At 46.7% G+C, this 20,841-nt stretch overlaps 2 protein-coding genes across 3 annotated transcripts in view; one reads left to right on the top strand and one right to left on the bottom strand.

The window, feature by feature from the left end:
* Positions 1 to 11,717, bottom strand: part of PLEKHA4 (pleckstrin homology domain containing A4) — a 45,126-nt gene extending 33,409 nt beyond the window's left edge. The window contains exon 1 of one of the 2 annotated variants that reach the window (XM_083411569.1): positions 11,587 to 11,717. The gene's annotated coding sequence lies outside the window, so the exon portion shown is untranslated. Of the gene's footprint in view, positions 1 to 4,977; positions 5,649 to 11,586 lie in introns of those variants that run through there. The other variant, XM_083411570.1, reaches the window with a different exon arrangement.
* On the top strand, positions 9,626 to 18,807 carry PPP1R15A (protein phosphatase 1 regulatory subunit 15A). Its single transcript, XM_083411621.1, has 3 exons — positions 9,626 to 9,864; positions 13,571 to 15,041; positions 17,890 to 18,807. Exons 2-3 carry the CDS (start codon positions 13,578 to 13,580, stop codon positions 18,148 to 18,150), a joined length of 1,725 nt encoding a protein of 574 aa, XP_083267747.1. The 5' UTR covers positions 9,626 to 9,864; positions 13,571 to 13,577; the 3' UTR covers positions 18,151 to 18,807.
* The last annotated feature ends 2,034 nt before the right edge of the window (positions 18,808 to 20,841 follow it).

The raw sequence follows: 20,841 nt of genomic DNA, 5'->3' as shown, positions 1-20,841 counted from the left end.
CCACCAAGTGACTTGACTTCCAGCCATTCTTGTTACGCTACTTTATTTTTCCAACTAGCTTAAACACATTTCATTATTTCTTTAACCTCTTCTTCTATCTTGACTTTACTCTCCTTTCACTCTAATCATTTTCTTGATTCACTCAATGTTCCTTCCTCCATTCTTAATTATCACCTTGATTATCTAACACCGATTCCTTGTTTCGATTGCACTAGCCGCCTCGTACTAGGCATTTCTCAGGAATTCTAAGAAACTCCCAAATTAGTGCAGTTTTGACACCAGTGGTCACAATCAGAGCAATTCTGAAGGGTTCCATCCACCATCACGATTCAAAATGGCACCCAACTGTATCCAAACACAGAAGAAAACCTGCTTTTTTGATCTCAGGAACCATTGTGCAGAATTTGATTACGAGATCTCTTAAGAGGGATGTGAACACGTAGCAAGCAAGGAAGCAAACTGTTCAAGGTAGATTCCTAAAGATGCATGAAGAGCAAAAATATTCAATGTATTTTCTATTGCCATATTTCAAAGCCGCAAAGTTAGACTGAAATTCTTTCAAGATTCTTTCACCGCCAGCCTGCTCTGGTTCTATAGGCTGTTTCCCATTACCGGATCTCTACATGGAAGTAACTTCTGTTTTAGTAACATGATTCCCATATGTTGGTTGAAACATGAGATTGTACTGCAGGCATGTAAACTGCTGCGTATACAAGTGCCAAGAAAGTGCGACTGACTCTTTGTACACGGAATTACTTAAGATCTTATTCCCAAGTTACCTAGGAGTAAGCCCCATTCATCTGGATGGAACTTAGTTCTAAGTCAACACATATAGGATTGCACTGTTTGACTGAAATTCTAGGTACTCTTTATCCTCCTGGGAATAAGTCCAACTCAACCAAGAGATAAGCCTCCCTGAGAAGGATTGGGCAGTTGATTAACCTACAAAAGAGTTGAACTTTGGCAAGAAGCTTTGATCCTGCAACTCCTCTCTTGCAAAGTTTATCTTGTTTATCTGGTTGGTAAGGTACTCAAGAAATAGCAGCAAATAAAACTACCAATTAGGTGTTGTTGTTTTTAAGGTTATGCCTTCCTTAGTGGGAGTGCTTTGATGCCTAAAGCCACATGGAAAATATTATATCAGAATAGGTCATTCATTTGAATTTTTAAGCAAAGGCCTGCTAGATTCCTGCTGGCTCCGACTCATTACTCAAGAACCCACAAGAATGATCAGTTCTATAATGTTTTCCACATGGATTCTTCTGCAGGAACCTTCCCAAAAACACGCCCAAGAAGGCAAATTGACGACGACCATACGTTGATCAGGAACGGCCAAGCAATCAGGATTTATTAATACAACGAGCTATGCAGACTTATTATTCAGTGAATGACTTACTTAAGTTTACGTTCATGTACAGCAAGACTGCAACTTACACGCATTTAACTTGTGCACATTCAGCTTGTAGAAAAAACTAAGTTAGAATTTTTAAAAGCGGGGAGGAAAGGGAGCAGGAACCTGGGAATAAAGACTTTGGCAATCCCACACACCATTGAAGCCAACGTGTTTTCACTATATATGATTTTGGCAATCCCTGGAATGTAACCCTTGTGTAAGTTGCAGGCTTAAAAAGGTAAAGGGAACCCTGACCATTAGGTCCAGTCATGGCCAACTCTGGGGTTGCGGCACTCATCTTGCTTTATTGGCCGAGGGAGCCAGCCTACAGCTTCCAGGTCATGTGGCCAGCATGACTAAGCCACTTCTGGCGAACCAGAGCAGCGCACGGAAACGCTGTTTACCTTCCCGCCGGAGCGGTACCTATTTATCTACTTGCACTTTGACATGCTTTTGAACTGCTAGGTTGGCAGGAGCAGGGACCAAGCAATGGGAGCTCACCCCATCGTGGGGATTCGAACCGCCGACCGGCACTTTCTCTAAAGCAGGGATTCTCCAACTGTGCTCCATGGGCCATTAATGGTCTGTAAGCTTCATTCAGCTACTCTGCAATGGGGCAGTGAAGAACAGAAGGAGCAGTGTCTGTAAATGGCAGACGCAGTTGCTCCCGGCAGTCCATAGAATCAAAGAATCGGAGAGTTGGAAGGGACCCCAAGGGTCATCTAGTCCAACCCACTGCAATGCAAGAACCTCAACAAAAGGACCCAAGACAGGTGGCCACCCAGCCTCTGCCCAGAAGGTGTGAGTGGGATGGATCAGAGACAGGTAGGTACGGAAGAGGCACTTGAAAGGAGGGGAGAGGATCAGCAGTGAAGTGAATGCAGGGCTAGAATTAGGAAGTTTCATCCCAATTCAATCAACATAAATCGCAGAGCATCTAGAACAGTTCGTTACAATTGCTCCACAAGGCAGTCAAATCATTAAATCCTCTGCCAAGACCTTCAGCAATTTTCAGGTGGTCTGTAGGGATAGGGAGTTTAGGAACTAAAGTATTATTATGGGTAATAAGCTCATTTAGTATTTGCATAGCACTGTTGAGAGTTCAATGCACATGTAGTACCCAGTTGCAATCTTTACAACAACCCTGTAAAGTAGGTCCCCCCTCAATACTGCGGAAGGGAAGAACTGAGCGCGATGGGGAGGAGTTTACCTCAGGCCATCAAGTGAGCTTGAGGCAGATTCAAACCGGGTGGATTTCCTGATTTGTAGCCCAGCCTTTTAGCCACCGTGCTGCACCAGCTCTTACTACTGTTATTATTTCTATCACCCCGCAACTGTGTCTGATGCCATATAAACACAGGATTTAAGACAGGCTCCTGCCATCTATGGTAGGTAAATGTGAAATTACATACAGTTGCAGCTGTACAGTGGTACCTCGGGTTACATACGCTTCAGGTTACAGACTCCACTAACCCAGAAATATTACCTCAGGTTAAGAACTTTGCTTCAGGATGAGAACAGAAATTGTGCGGCCGCGATGTGGCGGCAGTGGGAGGCCCCATTAGCTAAATTGGTGCTTCAGGTTAAGAACAGTTTCAGGTTAAGAACGGACTTCCGGAATGAATTAAGTACTTAACCCAAGGTACCACTGTATTTTGTTTGTGCGCCAAAATAAGAGGGGAAACGCTCCCCAAGATTCTTCATCAAAACTGGAGCGTTGAACGTCAGGTTATCCCAAACATTCTAGTGTGCCCAAGAAAGGACATCCAGGCAATGTGTCTCCTTCCTAATGTGTTATGCCAACTTACAGTGCATACAACCATAGGAAGGTACCTTATATTGACTTAGGCCATTCGTCCAAGTACCTCAGAACTGTCTACACTGAGTGACTCTCCAGGTTTTTAGGCAGCGCTATACTTGGAGGTGCTGGGGACTGAACCTGGCGCAGATCATACCTGTGGCCTGCACAGAGCCAGCCCTTTCTGAGTCTTTTTAAGTGCTAGCAGCCTCACCGATGAATCAGGGATCCACCCATCAGTCTGCCAGTGGTTAATTGGCCAAAGCTTGCAGTGCTACTTTAGCAGTGCAGCCGACGGAAACGCAAAGCCCCTGGATGAGCTGGCTGACCAGACCCTGGGAGTGACAGGAGGCTGGGCCAGCCAACAGCGAGTTCAATCCGCCTGTTGATATGCCCAGGAGCCACACACACACACACCCCCCGACCCAAGGCATGGTCTCATCTTTGTTGGGTACCCCGCAGTGCAAGGGATGTAGGTCCCTGACCACGGCTAAAAGTGGGCCTATCTTCTCTGAGGGCTGGGTGGGGCAGGGGGTGCAGAGAGAGGGCTGGAGGGGGGTGGAAATAGCTGGAGGCTGCCATTAGCTCTTGTTATTTATTCATCCACTGGCATTTGGACGCAGCAGCTGAGACAAAAGGCGCTGGGGCAGCTGGTGGCGGGGGCGAGGAAACATATTTTGCATCAGTCACAGGGGTCCGTGTGTGTGTGTGTGTGTGTGTGTGTCCGCATGCATAACCCCGACACACCCAGCAGTCGGAAAGAGCTTGTGCTAAAAGGCGTTTTAACCCGTTCAGGGCCAGTGGTAAAGAGGAGGTGCTGTGGTGAGGAAGCACGGCAGACCTGGCTAAGTTGCCAACTCCCCACACCACCCTTGCTCCTCTGCTATTGAAACAGCAGCCAAACATAGCAAAAGAAGAAGAAGCTTTCTCCATTATTCCATGACGGGGGATTGGGGAAGGAATCCACCTGCTTCCATTCTGCGCAGCACAGGAAGAAGTCCAGTTTATAACACACAGAGAGAGACATTGGCAATCCTAGATCCAGAGGAGCATTGCCTAGGGAAAGCTGCAGGGTCCAAAATACCTAGCGTGGGGCCACTGATGTAGAGAGGTTGATAGGCAGCAGAGACATTGCTATGCCTCAGGAGCATCCTCTGAGGACACTGTGGCGTCCAGAGATTCTGCATCTAGCCTTACAGAACCTGTTCCTACAGTGGCCAACCAGATGCCCCAGGGGGAAGCCCCCCAAGGCCCAGCAACTCTCCCCACTTGGCATTCAGAGGCACAACAGTGGAGGGAGAGCATTCCCATCAATGCTAGCATCCCTTGAAAGCCTTATCCTTCAGGAGTCTTCAGTCCTGGGCCCACAGAGGCAGGAGACTGATCTGAAGACAGGGACTGTTCTCTGTTAAGATGCTCTTCTTCTCAAACAAGGCAGGAAGGAGGCACAACTAGAAGATAACTGCTTGCCCCACAAAACCTGCCCCTTCCTTTAGGGAAGCTTTTAACGTTTAATAGGTTATTGTATTTTAGTGTTCTGTTGGAAGCCGCCCAGAGTGGCTGGGGAAACCCAGCCAGATGGGCAGGGTATAAATAATAAATTTATTATTATTATTATTATTATTATTATTATTATTATTATTATTCCTTGGTTCCCACCCACCCATGTTCAAAAGGCAGAGAGGGGTAGGGAATCCAGAGGAACAGATTTTTGAGGACAAGCCTCCCTCATCTCCCTAAGGCCATCTTGCACAGGAGCAACAATGCCATGGCGCCACGGTCTTACCTGGTTACTGGTGTTGGCCAGAGGTATCTCCTACGGGTTAAGCAGATTCAGGAGGAGGAAGAGGAGGAGGAGGAGGAAGGCAGCCCCTTATCGGCTCATTGGCGGCAGGAAACTTTATAGTCTTTCTTGGGTTCATACCCTACAGAATCAGATCTCTGGCGCTCAGCAGAACTTGGGATCAAAGCCCTGCGTGCCCCGCTTTGCTCTCTTCATTCGAACACATTCGCCTCTATTTTTCTGCCTCCAGTATGACCCAGTCCCTTCCTTATCTCTCTCTCTCTCCCCCCACTATACCCTCCACTCCTCTTATCTATCTTTCTATCTCTCTCCTCCTTCCCCCAGCCCAATTTCCTCGCTCTTTCATCAAGTAAGTCGGTCTTCCACCGTCCTCCTTTCGCAGCCCTTCCTTATCGACCTTCCCAATCGCGGTTTTCTCTCCCTCTCCTTTCCCTTTCCCTGGCAGCTCTGGGGGGAAGAGAGAGGAGGAATAAAAGCAGAGCGATTGAATTTCAATCCTGGGACCCACCACTCCACCTTCCTGGGGGCTTGGCTTGAGAAGGAGGGGAGGGTATGCAGAGAGAGAAAGAGAGAGGGGGGCGAGGAGAGTAATGAGAGGGGGAGACAGGAGTCCGAATTCCTGACCTTAACTTTAGAGAGAGGAGTGGCCACAAAAGCTTTAGAAAAACAGGGATTTGGGAAGTTGTCAAAGAAGAAAGACATTCTTTGACTGGTGTGTGATATGGATGTCTCCTTGTGTAGGAGAAGGTGGCATCCTCTGGCGCCGCCTGCTGGTGGGATTCTCCCCCCAAAAGGGGACGTTGCTCCAGCAGAGAATCTGCTTCCTATCCTGATTTGAAAAAATAATATAAATGCAACCATGTGTCTGGCAGGGATAACATGCTAATCAAATGGGGTGTGTTTGTGAAAACAGACTGTGGGGCTTGATTCCCAGTCCTACACAACACCCATAATTTCTCTATTTATTCTTATTATTTCCACGCACCTCTTTGCCTGGCAGAGAACCCAGGTGTCCTGCTCACAGGATTGAAATATGACCAGGATGTAACAGAACTTCCAAGCTTAAAGAAACAAAACCAAAAAAGGGGGGGAACCCTCTTGGCCAGCTGCCAGTATTTTGTATGTAAAGGCCAGAACTACAAACCAGTTTCCATAATTAGCTGGGGGAAAATCTTTTTTTGCATGCTTGAATGGCGCATCTCACCGATGTGCGTTAACTTCACTGAGCTCAGCAGCAACACACCATTTCACCAGCAGCAGAACAGAAGCACTTTGTGCAGTGCATAATAAGACTATGGAACTCACTCCCACAAGAGGCAGTGATAGCCAGCAACTTGGATAGCTTAGAAGAGGATTAGACAAATTGGAGCCTGGATAGCTCAGTTGGTTAGAGTGTGGTGCTGATAATAATGCCAAGGTTCCAGGTTTGATCCCTGTATGGGACAGCTGCATATTCCTGCATTGCAGGGGGTTGGACTAGATGATCCTCAGGGTCCCTTCCAACTCTACAATTCTATGAAATTCACGGAGGACAAGGCTATCAATGGCTACCAACCACAGTGGCTACATTCTACCTCCACTGTCAGAGGTGCTATATCTCTGAGCACCACTTCCTGGGAATCAAAGGTGGGGAAAATAGCTGCTGCTGCTCACGTCCAGTTTGCAAGCTTCCCACATGCATATGTTTGACAGCTATGAGGACAGACAGGATACTGGGCGAGATGGGGCATTGGCCTGATCCAGCAGGCCCATTCTTCTCTTCCTATGTTAAGAGGCTTCAAGGCACATGTGCGTGTTGCACAGCCTCCCCTCTCAGGTTTCATTGAGCCAGGAGGGTTTGTGTGTTGTCCTCCTCCTACTGCATTTTTCAGCAACTGCAGTGCTTTATGGCAGAACGATTCATGCCAGCACTACAGAGCTTGACCCGCTTAAAAGCAGTTTTGCAGTGCTTTGATTCCCTGATTTATAACGTTGCTTTCAAGCAGTTGTTAATCGGTACATTAAATGCTCATGTAGCTATCAGGCCTCCCTTTTAAGCCACCCTTATCCACAGCAGCTTCTGTAATTTAAAACCTACTAAGTTCCTGGAGATGGTACAGGTGTGTCTATGGGGCGGAAGCTGCAGGTACGAAACAGACTTGCTTCTACATCAACACTGCTTGCTAGAAAGCTGCTTGGAGTTTTGAGAAACTCCAGAATAAGGCAGGCTTATTGCAGCCTGATTGCACGAGTCCATCAAGTTTCACCTCTGACCTGCTAGCTCTTAGTCATAGATTTATAGAATTGTAGAGCCTGATGTTTAGTCAGAATCTCCTTTCTTCTAAACTGAAGCCATTGTTTCGGGCCCTACCCTCTGAAGCAAGAGAAAACGAGGTTGCTCCACTCGCTATGTAGCGGCCCTTTAGATAAATGAAAATGGCTATTGCATCTCCTCTGTCTCCTCTTTACGAAGCTAAACATACCCAATTCCCTCAATCATTCCACCCATTTTAAACTCCTAGAATAGCCTAGGGCTGTATACACACCATACTTTTAAAAGTGCATGCCCCCTTCCCAAAAAACACACAAAAGAATGCCAGGAACTGTAGTTTGTTAAGGATGCTAGGAATTGTACCTCTGTGGTTACCTCTTCTTCTTGCACATGGCATACTCCAGAAATATTTTGTCCACAAATAAAAACGAGTGGGGAAAACAGAAAGAGAAACCGAAACAGGACAGGGAATATCAAACTACAACAGATCTTAATCAGGTGCAATTCCCCACCCCACCCCTCACAATTGGTTTTTTACATTACTGGCAGGTGATAGCAATACCTCTGGGTTGAAAGTGACCCAGATGTTATTAGGTCCTGTAATTCTCATCTGCCTGACTGGTTGACACCTGGATCTGTTTCTCTCTTATGTTGTTTCAGTTATTGTTCAGATTTGGTCCTAAATGCCAGGGGGCTGTGAGAAAGCAAGCACAGGCCTTCCACCTAATACTGTGGTCCAAAATGGGCTATGGATCATTGATAATATATTGGGCAGGGCTTTTCTTTTCCAGCTGGAACTCAGTTCTGCCCCCTCTCAGGTGGGCACCATAGCCATAATAAGAGAACAAGGGAGGTATTCATGGCAAGCCCCTGCACCTCTTTTTCTAGAAAAATTAGCACTGATCTTGGGGAATTAAAAAACAAAAGAAGTGTGGGTAACAAGTGACGTTTCTGTCCTTTTATTTGTAAAAGTGTTGATATGCTGTCTTCTCCAAAATATCAGAGCTGTGTACAACAATATGTATGCAATAGCAAGTATACATATTGGGCTGTGTGTCCTGTAGTAGATTATTCCTGTTACAGTGGTACCTCAGGTTAAGAACTTAATTCGTTCTGGAGGTCTATTCTTAACCTGAAACTGTTTTTAACCTGAGGTACGACTTTAGCTAATGGGGCCTCCCGCTGCCGCCGCACAATTTCTGTTCTCATCCTGAAGCACAGTCCTTAACCCGAGGTACTATTTCTGGGTTAGCGGAGTCTAACCTGAAGCGTCTGTAACCCGAGGTACCACTGTACTGGTCTGGCCTTGTCAATTTATTTTTTCAACTTCATTGGGTGGGTATCTGATGTACATTTACCTGATGTAAATCCTTTGCATTCGTTTTTGTCCAGCAAGCTAGAATAAATACGGTTGCATCATGGGGCAAGGCTATGGATCTTGTGGTGTGGAACACAGAAAACCTGCCTTATACTGAGCCCGTCTAGTTCAATATTGTCTCTGCACCAAACTAGAGGGCTCTTCAGGGTTTGGTACAGGTAATATTTCTCCATTCTACCTGGAGATTACAAGGATTGTAGCTGGGACTATTTGCATGAAAAGTAGAAGCAAGAAGCATGCAAATGAGTACTGGCGATGGTCACTTGTTTCAGGTAAAAACAGAAAAAGTGGTAATTTGTAATCCTTGTTATTGCATAGAAAGTGACTAATACTTGATAATGACTAACTATTGTCTCAAATTATTATTGGATTGGAGCCAAGACTCCACCTTTTAGCTTGTCCTTGTGGTTACTTTCATCTTTCTGTTGTTATTGTTACTGTTAGCCTGTTCCGTGATAAAGAGCCTCTTGTTCTGCGCCTACAAAGTGAGCAACTTTGCTTTATATTGAATAAAAAAGAACCTAACTTTCTCTCGGCCTAACCTGCCTGTTGGGGAAGATAAAACAGGGGGTGTAAAAGGGACTTTGCAAGTCACCCAGAGCTGCTTAGAGGAAGGTTGGAATTAAAAAGGAGTCATAGACAGTTATTTGCCAGCTGAGAATAAATGGCCAGGTAGCTGGGATGAAACAAAGGTTATGCCACAATAAACCTTGCAAATGGCTGCTCCAGGCAGAAAAAAAAAGAAAAGTTCATTTCTGTATGTCATGGTAAATCCCACCAGTTTTAAAAAATGAAAATGGAAAGTACGAGGAGCATTTTCTGAACGAAGCCTCTTTTCTACTAGGAGAGTCCACAACAGCGGAAAGTACTGTACTTTCGTTTCAAGTTTTATTTCCCAACCCACCCGACGCAGCGCCGCTACTCCTCGCCCCTCCCTCTCCCCAGAACCCTCCATCGATCACGTCTCTCCCCTGGCCCCGCCCCGTTCCAAACGTCACAATGTGGTGACGTAATCCCCCAGAACGAGTGTTTATATAGACTCGGCGTCAACAGCGACGCATCCAAACATTCTATTCCTATTCACAGAAGAAAAACAGCCGCCGCCGCCGATTGAGAGACATGGGTTCTGCCGCGACCGACCGCTCTTCCGCCAAGCCCGCCGCTCGATCACCCGATCACCGCGCCAACCCCGCAGCTGCTTGCTGGAGCGAGTTTGTTACTGGCTAATTCGATTCGAGAGGTAAGGAGGCAAAAGTCCACCATGGGGTCCTCTCTCTCCCCTTTCCTTGGAACCCAGGAGTCCTGGGCCCCCGCAGGTACCGTGAACGGCTAGACCTCCCTCCGCTCCCACGCCAGACCAGGGAATTTTGCAGACCGCTTGTTAACCTCTCGATCTTCCCATCCCTTCCTAGAAAACCCAGGAATCCCGGCCGGCTTCTCGCCTTCTCCCCGCCCACATCACCCGGGATCCCTCCTTCGCTTTGTATTTGGGAGTTAGACCGCCCGCCACGCCTCTTTCCACACCACCCAGGCGCCTGGGCTCCTCAGCCCTAGGACCCAGGTCTTCTGCCTGCGGAAGACCCAGGAGTCCTGCCTACCACCCCGCCTCTCCAGATTCCTTCCCGCTGGTGGTGCGTGCACTGTGCCGGCCCCCACCCCCGTATATCTCTTCCGCAGGTATCCACCCAAGACCTACACCCTTTTTAATTGCTACGTCCTCGTCCTTGCTTAATGCAAGCAAGTTCTCGAGTTTTTTTGGAGGTTCTGGCAGGGGAGCGCAGCTATCGTACACCCTTGACCCAAGAACGGTACACTCCTTTTATCTGGGATGGTCGTCCTCTTCCACCGAGGATGCACATGGAGCGGCCTAGCCAGCCAAATCAGTCAAATCAACCCTGGCGAACAATGGGGAGACTGATGTCGCAGATCGACCTCACATCCTGCTTAATTCGGGTCCATAGCTGTCAACGTTTTCCTTTTTTAAAGGAAAATTCCCTTATTACAAATAGGATTCCTCACAAGAAAAGGGAAAAGTTGACAGCTATGTGCGGGTCTCAGAATGGTGTCTTGGTGCCGTGCCCCAAATCTGTACCCCAGTATTATGCATGTGGGGGAGATCTCTAGATACCCCATTCCAGTAGTTTCCTCAAGATTTAGTAACGAATATTCTATATTTTTGCTGTTCCTTTTTCTTTTAAAGTATCCTTATTTTATATTGAACCCCTCCTCCCCCAAATTGTGGCACTGCTAGTCCTAAAACAATAGCCTTCTGTATCTTGTCTATGCCTCTATGTCCTCTTCTGCATTTTGGGGGGGTCATTCCCTCCATTAACCTGCACCCCAGACCTCCCCTCCCCTTTGTAAAAATGCATTAGTTATATCCACTGCTCTTTTTGAGCTCTTCCAAGATTTCGTTTTCTGTTCCTCTGCCCTCAGACTGCCACAATTTTCCACTTCCCCCAATACTGAATTCCTAGGGAAGGCCAGAAAGCAGAAACTGAACTTCACCCTCATGTAGTTTCTACCTTCCCTAGCACACCTAGTTAAGAAACTGAACCATTTCCTTTTCGCTCCACATTTTCAAAAATATCCCATCCTATTTACCGGACTAGGATGAATGATAATGAGGTTGTTACTGCCACTGTTTCGGCACTCCTACCCCAAACTTAATATTTACAGTACTTCACATTAGGAATATCCTCAGCTATAACCCTGGAGAGTATGACAGTTGTCCTGTATGGCAGGGAGGGGGTCTATTTCTGAATGGGCCCCCTTCCTGTTTTAGAGGAGGACTTTGATCGTTAAGATCGCTGTCAAAAGCGGGGTGCTCTCCAGCTGCTGTCCCACAATCCTGGGAATCCATGCATCTTTTTGCTTTGAGGGCATTTGGAAATCTTCAAATGAACATTCCCCTCCCCTCCCCTCCCCTCCTCTCCCCCTACCCACCATTTCCCGTTCTAACCTGTTGTGGGTCAGAAGGTTTGCTGTTCTTCCTCTCTCCCCAACAGCTGCACACCCGGAATCCAGACTGTGTGTGTGTGTGTTGTGTTATTTCCCCCCCTTTCTGCTTCCGGACTGGGGTGTTGCCAGCGTTCCAGGGGCACTTGCTTGAGCTTGTTTGGGGCGCGCCCTGGATTAAATCAACCTACACATCCAAGCCAGGAAAACAACCCATAGGAAAAAAAGAAAGAGATAAACTGAGGCACACATAGGGGGCGGAAGTAATCTTGCTGGAATGTGGGGATAAGGGCCTAGAAGTGCAGGATTCCTGCCCCATGCCTTAACTTCCTACCTCCTATTTTACTCCACAGTCTTATTCTTAGTTGGGCTTTTCCTAATCCACTTCACGAGTGCGTACACACCATACATTTTAAGCACATCACAGAATCCTGGGAACTGTAGTTTGTTAATGGTGCTGGGAACTGTAAGTTCTATGACTGGTAACAATTCCCAGGCTTTTGTGTGTGTGTGGGGGGGTGCTTTAAATGTGTGTTGTGTACAAAGCTAAGGTGTGTATTAAAGTTTCCTCTTATTTTTAACTTTTTTAAAAAAAATACTTTGTTACAAAAGAAAACACCCACCAAAGGATTTCTTGTTAAGAACAGTTAAACAAACACTGAAACCATTCACATTCCGCCCTCAAACAACCTCCAAAAAACAGGATGCCATTGTACATATCATTATATTGCTTGGAACAAATAATACATACACCCTGAGCTCCCAAAAATGCAGTATCAATCGGGGAAGGGTGCTATTTGCTACTGATACCATAACCCATTCTCCTTCAGGGCATTTCTTGCCTAAGGCCTCCATTCCAGAATCTGTTGTTGGTGCCAAGTCTCAGTCCATACTGGGCTTAGTCATAGCAGCCCTGATTACGCACAGAAGGCCTTTACTCACAGCTTAGAAATTAAGCAGCATATAAAATACCATATAAATAAGTAATAAATACTTCACAGCTTGAGTATAAACGACCTGTTCTTCCACACTCTGGATTAAGGGAACAGGCCTTTCAGGTGGATTCAGGATAGGTTTCAGGTCTTGTATCTCCTCTGTGTGTGTGTTTTAAATGTCTTGCTTACAGGAGAGATTACAGCTTAGTGGTAAATGAAATGCTTTGCAGGCAGAACTTCCTAGATTCAATCCTTGGCATCTCCAGGAAAAAAAGAAAATGTGGGCGGCAGGGAAAGACCAGGTAGTGGAGATGAAACCCTGGTGAACTATTGCCAGTTGAAAGAAGACAATGCTGAACTAGAGGCACAAATAGCTCCCATATGCCCTATACAGTGGTACCTCGGGTTACAGACGCTTCAGGTTACAGACTCCGCTAACCCAGAAATAGTATCTCGGGTTAAGAACTTTGCTTCAGGATGAGAACAGAAATCACGCAGAGGCAGCGGGAGGCCCCGTTAGCTAAAGTGGTGCTTCAGGTTAAGAACAGTTTCAGGTTAAGAACGGACCTCCGGAACGAATTAAGTACGTAACCAGATGTACCACTGTATATTAAAGCAGTATCATACCGCTTTAAATAGTCATGGCTTCCCCAAAGAATTCTGGGAAGTGTAGTTTAAGGGGGCTGAGGTTTGTTAGGACACACACACATTATTCCCCTCACAAAACTGCAATTCCCTGAGTGCCCTGGCAAGAGGGATTGACTGTTAAACCACTCTGGGAATCTGTACCTCTATGAGATGGCTTGGTGTTCTCCTAACAATTCTCAGCACCCTCAACAAATGACAGTTCCCAGGATTCTCTGGGGGGAGCCATGGCTGTTTGAAAGCAGTATCCTATTACTTTAATATATAGTGCAGATGGGGCCTAAGTCTGACCCCTTCCTATAATGCAGCAAAACAAAACATACTGGAATCTGACTCTCTTGGCTTTCCCCAGCACCACTTTCAGATTTTTAAAAGCTGGTGGCTTATTTTCACTTTGCTTCTTTTCAGGTCTAAGATGCCCCCTCACATCACATCCAGCCATCTGACGTCACCCCCCTCAGACACAGAGAGGTTGTTGGTTTGCTGTGACCCCTTCAGGCTCAAAATGGCTAAAATCCTCCCTGCCGAATCGAGCCGGTCCAGCCCTGCTGGCAAATTCAACATGGCGGCCGTGATTCTTGGACGTATGGCCCAGATTGCTCTGGACTGGGTAAGGAGGTGGTTGCACCTCTGGCAGCATAGCCCTGCCACCCTGGTGAGGGCTGTGTTGATGGGCATTGCCAAGGGGGCAATGCCCATCTTAGGGAAGACGAAGCAACTCTTAAGAGGAACTTGGGAGGAACTTGGAAGAGAAGAAAGCAAAATGGAGGAGCGAAACTTGAAAGCTGCCCATGTAGGGTACTTTTCCCTGGACAGTCACAAGTGTTACCCTCAAAGGGATACGGAAAGCTTGGCTGAAGAGAACCTGGCACTGCTTCTGCCTGCTTCTAATGGTCCATCCAAAATGGATAGCATGCGTTTGGAAGAGGATGGCATTTCTGAACCGTACTTGATCAGCACTTCCATTGCCTACGACCTTGGAAATGACTGGGACGTTTCTTCAGAAGAAGACATGGCGTTGGAAGGCAGAGAGAACTCTGGGAGTTCCCCCCAGAAATGGCTGGAATATTGTTGCCATCCACAAGCATTGATGAAAGGATTGAATATTGGCGGATACTGTAGGGAGAATGTGGAAGGTTCCTGTAGCCACCATAGAGAGTTAAAGGATTTTGGAGGGGGCTTTTGTTTGGAAAGTACCTCCGCTTCCCAGGGAAACGAGGAGGGCCCAGGGGGATCTAGTGGGGATTTGGTGATGCGTGACGGGCAAAACGTTGAAAGTCCATCTGATTCCCCAAAGGATGGGGAAGAGATAGAAGCATACAAGAAAGGTGGAGATAAGGGTGTGTTCAACTCAGTCCCCTGTGTTTCCAAAAGCCCCCTTGTCCTATCCTTGTTCTACAGTCCATCAGAGGAAGAGGAGGATGGCAGTGACGATTCAGAGGACTGGTGGAGCGAAGACGAGATGGAAGAGAGCGTTCAGTCTGGAGGGCACTTGGGGAACGGGGAGAGCCATCTGGAAGCGGAAGCGGACTCTCTGCATCAGGATGTATTGGAGACCCTCTGCGAATCCTTTTTTGCAAGCAACGACCCTTTCCACCCACTCTGCTTTTCCAAGCCCATTCAAGCCCCCACATCTGCCCCTCAGCCTGAGGCCAAGAAACACAAGGAAATCACGGTCACCTTTTATCAGACAAGGCTGGATTCTAAGCCTGAGGAGCTGTGTAATCCACCAACGCGACCACGTTTCAAGTGGAATCCAAGAGTTTCCTCCAGGCATCCAGCTCAGAAATGTTGCCAGCCAGACTCTGAGGAAAACTCTGATCCTGTGACCACAGAAGTGTCATCAGTTTCCCAGGAGGCAAACCAGGTGATTAAGAAGGTGAGTTGCTTTAAATACTTTGTGTGTGGACTAACCAGAACCCCTAGGTTCTCCAGAGGATGAGTCTTGAGGGAGATAGTTCAGAAACGTGTGTGTGTGTGAGAGAGAGAGAAAGAGAGAGAGAGAGAGAGAGAGAGACATTCCATAATTAGGAATTGCCAACGCCCTTGGTTCTGCCCCTCACAATTACTAGCCTGGATTAGAGTTGCCCATTTCATTCACAAATGTTTCAGGAAGTCTTCCTAATTTTATCACTTAACTGCTGTGTATAACTACTATGTTTACATAACAGTGGTTATGAGTAGAAAATTGGGTGTTACAGAAGCTGTTCCCCACCCCACCCTGTGCCCTTTTTGACAGCTGAAGTTAAGGCAGAAATTAAACAGGTATAGCTTTTGTTTACATAAATTAATTAAAATAACTCTCTTCCTGCTTTTCAAGTTTTTTAAAACAATTGAAGGCATCTCAGACAGTCTTTTACAATGATAAACAATTCTTTCTGTCAGCCTCAGTAGATCAGAGCGGTTTGAAATCTTAGCTGATGAACTGAAAAGCTGTTTTAAAAACCCCCTGGAAGGGGGCATCTCACAGGGTGAAGGATGCCTAGCTTAGGTACTCTGGTGGTCTCGATAGGCACAGTATGGTCATAGCAGGGAACAAAGTGTTTCTTGTGATCCTGTAGCTCTAAACCATTTTAAAGAATCGGCCTGAGTTGGAGCGATGGGGAAAGCTCCATCTGTTGAAATTATGTATTCACAGGGATTTTCTTCCTCAAAGGAAGAAAAGTGAGCATGCTGTGTGTGTCTTGGGGTGAGAACTGAACCGTAATACCTCTGGTTACAAACCGTCCTCCTTGCGAACGCTTCGGGTTACGAGCTCCGCTAACCCGGAAGTAGGTGCTCCTGGTTGCGAACTTTGCCCCTGGATGCGAACAGAAATCGCGTGCCAGAGGCCCCGTTAGCGAAAGCACGCCTCAGGTTAAGAACAGTTTCGAGTTGAGAACGAACCTCCAGAACGAATTAAGTTTGTCATCGGAGGTACCACTGTATGGCTGTTGCGCAGGGAGAAAGGGGCTGTCCATAATAATAATAATAATAATAATAATAATAATAATAATAATATTTGTACCCATCTGGACGGCTTCCAACAAAGATTAAAATCAAGGAAATCAATAATGTTGGATTCTGCTCCCCCAGCATAAAGTCTCCCCCCTTAAATAAATCTTGGCTACGCCCATTCTCCTTTTCTAAGCTGCCTTCTCTCCCATTCTAAAGATACCTTACTCAGCCCTCAGTTTTTACTTTCTGCACCCCACCTTGTTCCCTGTTAGCACCACCCTAGAATCTCCTTAATGCTCCTTGGCCTCCCCCATCCTGCTGTTGGTTTCGCCCATCCTGAAATATCATGTAACATCCCTTTCATGCAACATGACCAGCCAGGAAGTGGATGATGTAAGGCTGGGTCATTTCCCAGCAGACTGGAGTCCCCTGCCTTACTCTCACTGTTCCCCCTCCCTCCTTTTGTCCACAGAGTGTCGGTAGATCTATTGGAAGCTGAGCTTAGTCGTTTGCTTAGTCACCTTCCACAAATGCCCCAAATGTAAGAAGAACAGCAGCACACAAAATAACAAGATCAATTTAAGAACAATGCAAAATGGACACCCACAGCAGAAACCTAGGGTTGCTAGTCCTACTCAGAGTAGACTCATTGAAGTTAATTAACATGACCAACTTGGGTTCATTTTAGTGGGTCTACTCTGAGTAGGACTCAGTTGTATACAGCCTCTCTTCCTCCAGCTAGGATATGCAACTGTGTGCAGTGCCCACAGTTGTGTGAAACCCAAAGCGATGCTCAAGACGCAGCTAGAGATTAGCAATGGGTCTCAAGGAGTCGTGGAAAAGAGTTCCTCTGAGCATGGGTAGAGTGCGCCTTTGCCTTACTCTTGAGCAGCCACAGCCAGCTTCCACACACCTATCACTTGAGATGGTAAATAAAAATAATAGATAATATATTGTTATTGTTTATATCCCGCTTTGTTTTCTCCAAGGAGCTCAAGATGGCGTACATGGTTTCGCCCCTTCTCATTTAATCCGCATAACAACCCTGTGAGGTAGTTTAGTCTGAGCAGCAGACTGGTCCAAGGTGAAAGTCATGGCTTGGTAGGGGATTTGAACCCTGGGCTCCCAGGTCCTACTCCAACACTTCTGACACTGTAAGAGCTGTTCAACAGAGAAACAGTCTCCCTTGGGAGATGGTGAACTCTCCGTCCTCGGAGGTTTTTAAGCAGTGGTTGAATGGCCATCTGTCCTGCATGCTTTGGTTGAGATTCCTGCATTGCAGGGGGTTGGACTAGATAACACTTGGGGTCCCATCTAACTCTCCAGTTCTATTATTCTATCACACTGGCTTTCATGTATGGTGTCTAAATAGGAGTAAGAGGTGGTTTGCATCGTCTCTCCTGCCTAGGGCAAGTTTAAATCAAGGTCCTAATTCAGTACCTACAGAAAAGGAAGTGGACTAAAACTAGGGACAACACAAGGCTGTTCTTCCCTGTCCTTGGCTGGAATGGTTACAACCAGGATGATAACCTGTTGCACATCCTGAAACATCTGGAGAGAAGCAGCTTCCCAACCCCTGGAGCACAGTGATGGCCTTAAAACATGATATTTGGCTTGTTTAGCTGAGAAAAGACAGTAGGATTCAGCAGGGCCATTACAGGATGAAAAAAACCAACCTGTTAACTGTGTGAGGTCTAGCCAATTATTTAGTTTAGTAGCATTGGCATAAATTTGCGTAAGAGCAAGAAAATACCTGTCCCGCTATCCTCATAGCCTCTCAATTTCCTCAGGTCCGATTCTCTCCGGTGGTGACCGTTCACCCACTGGTGGCCTGGAGCTACGCAGCTCGGGCTGCCCGCCGTGGCCCCTGGGAAGAAATGGCCCGCGACCGATGCCGCTTCCGCCGGAGGATTGCTGAAGTGGGAGCCATCTTGGAGCCTTGCCTGAGGGCGGAACACCGGGCCAAAGCTTGGAGGGAGATCTATGGGGTTCAGGAAAAAGGCGGCAACGACAACTCCCCTCTCCTTTCTGGTTCTGCTGAGGCAGATTAAGCTGTGGCTCCAGATTAAGTCAGGAATGAAATGGCTCTTCAAGATATGGCAGCCATGAAGTAAACCGTCCATTAGAGATACATATAAAGGGTTCTGAGGTTTTGAGAGCCAAATCGAATCCGTTTTTTAAACACTGGAGATCGTAAGGGGAGGCTCATGGGTCTGAAAGGAGGGCCGTGTGTGTGTGTGATGTAGCAAGATTTAATTCTGGGCCTGAAATCCACATTCTCTCAGGGTGGAGTGGGGCCCTGAAGTTGCCGTGAGGAGCAAGAGCTTCTGTGCTCTGATATTTCTGAATAAATGCACTGATGTAAAGCTGCTACTACCTCAGTTGATTTGCAGGATGTGGCTGCCAGGCCCTTAGTCTACAATGTGTGTAGCATAACACAAGGAATTGGTGGCCCTGGTGGACACGCCAGTGTGTTATGTGCATGCTCTAGTTTACACGTGATGTTAGGTGGACAGAATTTCCTAGTGTATTTCTATTTTACGTGCTAGTTATCTTTCAAAGCAAGCCTTTGAGTAGTAATAGTATGTAATAAATTATTAGTAATGGTGATGTGAACTCCCAGGATGGAGCAGAGACTTGATGTCTGTATGTATAATTTATCTGTCCACAAATTATTACTTTTTTAAATAATAAAAAAATTACAGCTATGACTGTGTATTCCCTCCTCATCTTCTTGGTTATTGAAAATGTAATATTGAAGGCTGATTTCAGAAGTCTCCCCACAACACGTGTTTACCCCTTATTTGTGACTAGAAGCACCCACTAGAGTTTATTTTCCAGGGGGACATGGGTGTCTTGAGCAACGAACATGCCTCAAAAGCTGTATCTCAAAATCAGACTTTATGTGATAAAAGTGATGGCAGGGTGGAAATCACAGGAAAGTGTAGGATGGCAATCCGCCCTCCCACTTAATTTTTTAGTATTTCTGCAAAGCCTGGGATTTCCCCCAAGCCTGCTGCTACTTTCCCTCTGAAACCCCATCGACATTCTTCTGTGAAGCAACATCATTAAACAGTCATGGCTTCCCCCAAAGTATCCTGAGAATTGTAGGTTACAGGTGCCAAGTGTTGTTAGGAGACCCTTATTCCCCTCAGAGCTCTACACTTCTCAATAGGTCCCTGGGAAGAGGGATTGACCCTCTTGAGAATTGTAGCTATGAGAGTCAGGCCCTGGGCCCTTAACCTGGCTCTCCTAGCCTCTCTAAATTTGTTCCTCAGCCTAATTTTGCCCTTACCTACCACAGAAATGTGGCCCATGGAAAGCTGCCCAGTGGTGAATGTGGCCCTCAGCTTGAAAAATGTTTCCCACCCCAATGCTATTTTAGGATGGTGGCAACAGACATAGTAAAATAATGGATGAAAGCCAAGCCACCTCTCCCATTTTGGTCCCTTGCTTTCTTTCTCCTAGATTTTATTTCCTGGATCTGTCAAATCGGAACCTAGTTTTAAGCCTGGCAAGTAGGCAAAACTTCCAAGTTTACACAAAAGAGGAAGGAAAAAGCCACTGGAGTAAGAAAACAGCCAGAACAGTATCAGCTCTTCGCAAACAACCTAATGATGGATGACGTTTCTGTTCTCTCATGGCTTAGGAATGCAGTCTTGCATACCAAAGGGCACTGACTCACAAGGCCTTAAAAATAAATGACTGGCAAACTGAAGCCAGCACCTACTAGAAATAACTTGAGCTTCTGTCCTGTTAACTAGAGTTGAGGGTGGTAGATGGGTTTTGTGAGGTAAACAGTTAAGCAAAATGGCAGCCTGTTGGTACCACACTGTTCGGCCTAGTGCGAGAGGACAAGTAAGAAAAAGAAAGATCTGGTTCTATGAAACCCAAAGGTAGACTTTTGCTATGCAAAAGGCAAACTTGTTAAATGACAGCTCCTGTCAGCCTAGCAAGCACGGTCAATGGCCAGGAATTTGGGGGGCGGGGGGGTTAGTTCAACATCTGGGTAAAGGTTCTTCACTCCTGCTGTAGCTTCTTGGACTCCCAACTCCTATCATCCCCGGCCACTGGACATGTTGCCTGGAGCTGACGGAAGCAGGAGCCTGACATCTAAAGGGGAAACAGTCAACCCCTCTTCACAGGGAACTGTCACTCTGCGAGGGGAATAGAGGTCTCAACAACCCTCAGCAGCGTCCCTGACAAACTAACCTTCGCAAGATGCTTTGGGGGTCATTGAAAGTGGTGCAATGCTGCTTTACCTGTAGAGTGCAGGTGGGGCCTGGCCCTATGGTGCATTTCTAAATGGGGAAGGAAGGAAGGTGGCACATCGAAAGCAGATGCATGAAACCACAGGGCACATGAGACGCACGTGGGTGGAGCTCAGGAGCAGACTGCACAACTCAGGGAAGGAACAGGTTGCTCTCTGTCACACCCACATTATTTTCCATCCAAGGGGGAGAGTGCCTATGAAATGAGATATTGGGTAAAGGCTACTCACCTGGGCACGTGATGGCAGCTGGCACAGGCCTGCGCTTTGGCCCATTTAAACAGGCCACATACAACATGGTAGACAGATAACGTAAGGATTTGTATAACTTTACAATATGCAGAGAATAATATGGGCTGAGAAATCGAAGAGGAGCTGAGGGAAGTCTCTGGGGGAGGGGAGGGAGGGTTGGAGGGGGGAAGGGGAAAAATAATGAATATGATAGGTTTTGATATGTTGAAATTGCTAATAA

This window comes from Podarcis tiliguerta, assembly GCF_965153285.1.
Source record: "Podarcis tiliguerta genome assembly, chromosome: 13".
NCBI lineage: Eukaryota > Metazoa > Chordata > Lepidosauria > Squamata > Lacertidae > Podarcis > Podarcis tiliguerta.
This window is presented reverse-complemented; position numbering and strand designations above follow the sequence as displayed.

What these genes read in the sequence shown, in the direction of transcription:
- PPP1R15A (XM_083411621.1), top strand. Translation starts at nt 13,578, where the DNA reads ATGCCCCCTCACATCACATCCAGCCATCTGACGTCACCCCCCTCAGAC. An exon ending in CAAACCAGGTGATTAAGAAG is followed by an intron (nt 15,042 to 17,889) that starts GTGAGTTGCTTT and finishes CAATTTCCTCAG; the next exon opens with GTCCGATTCTCTCCGGTGGT.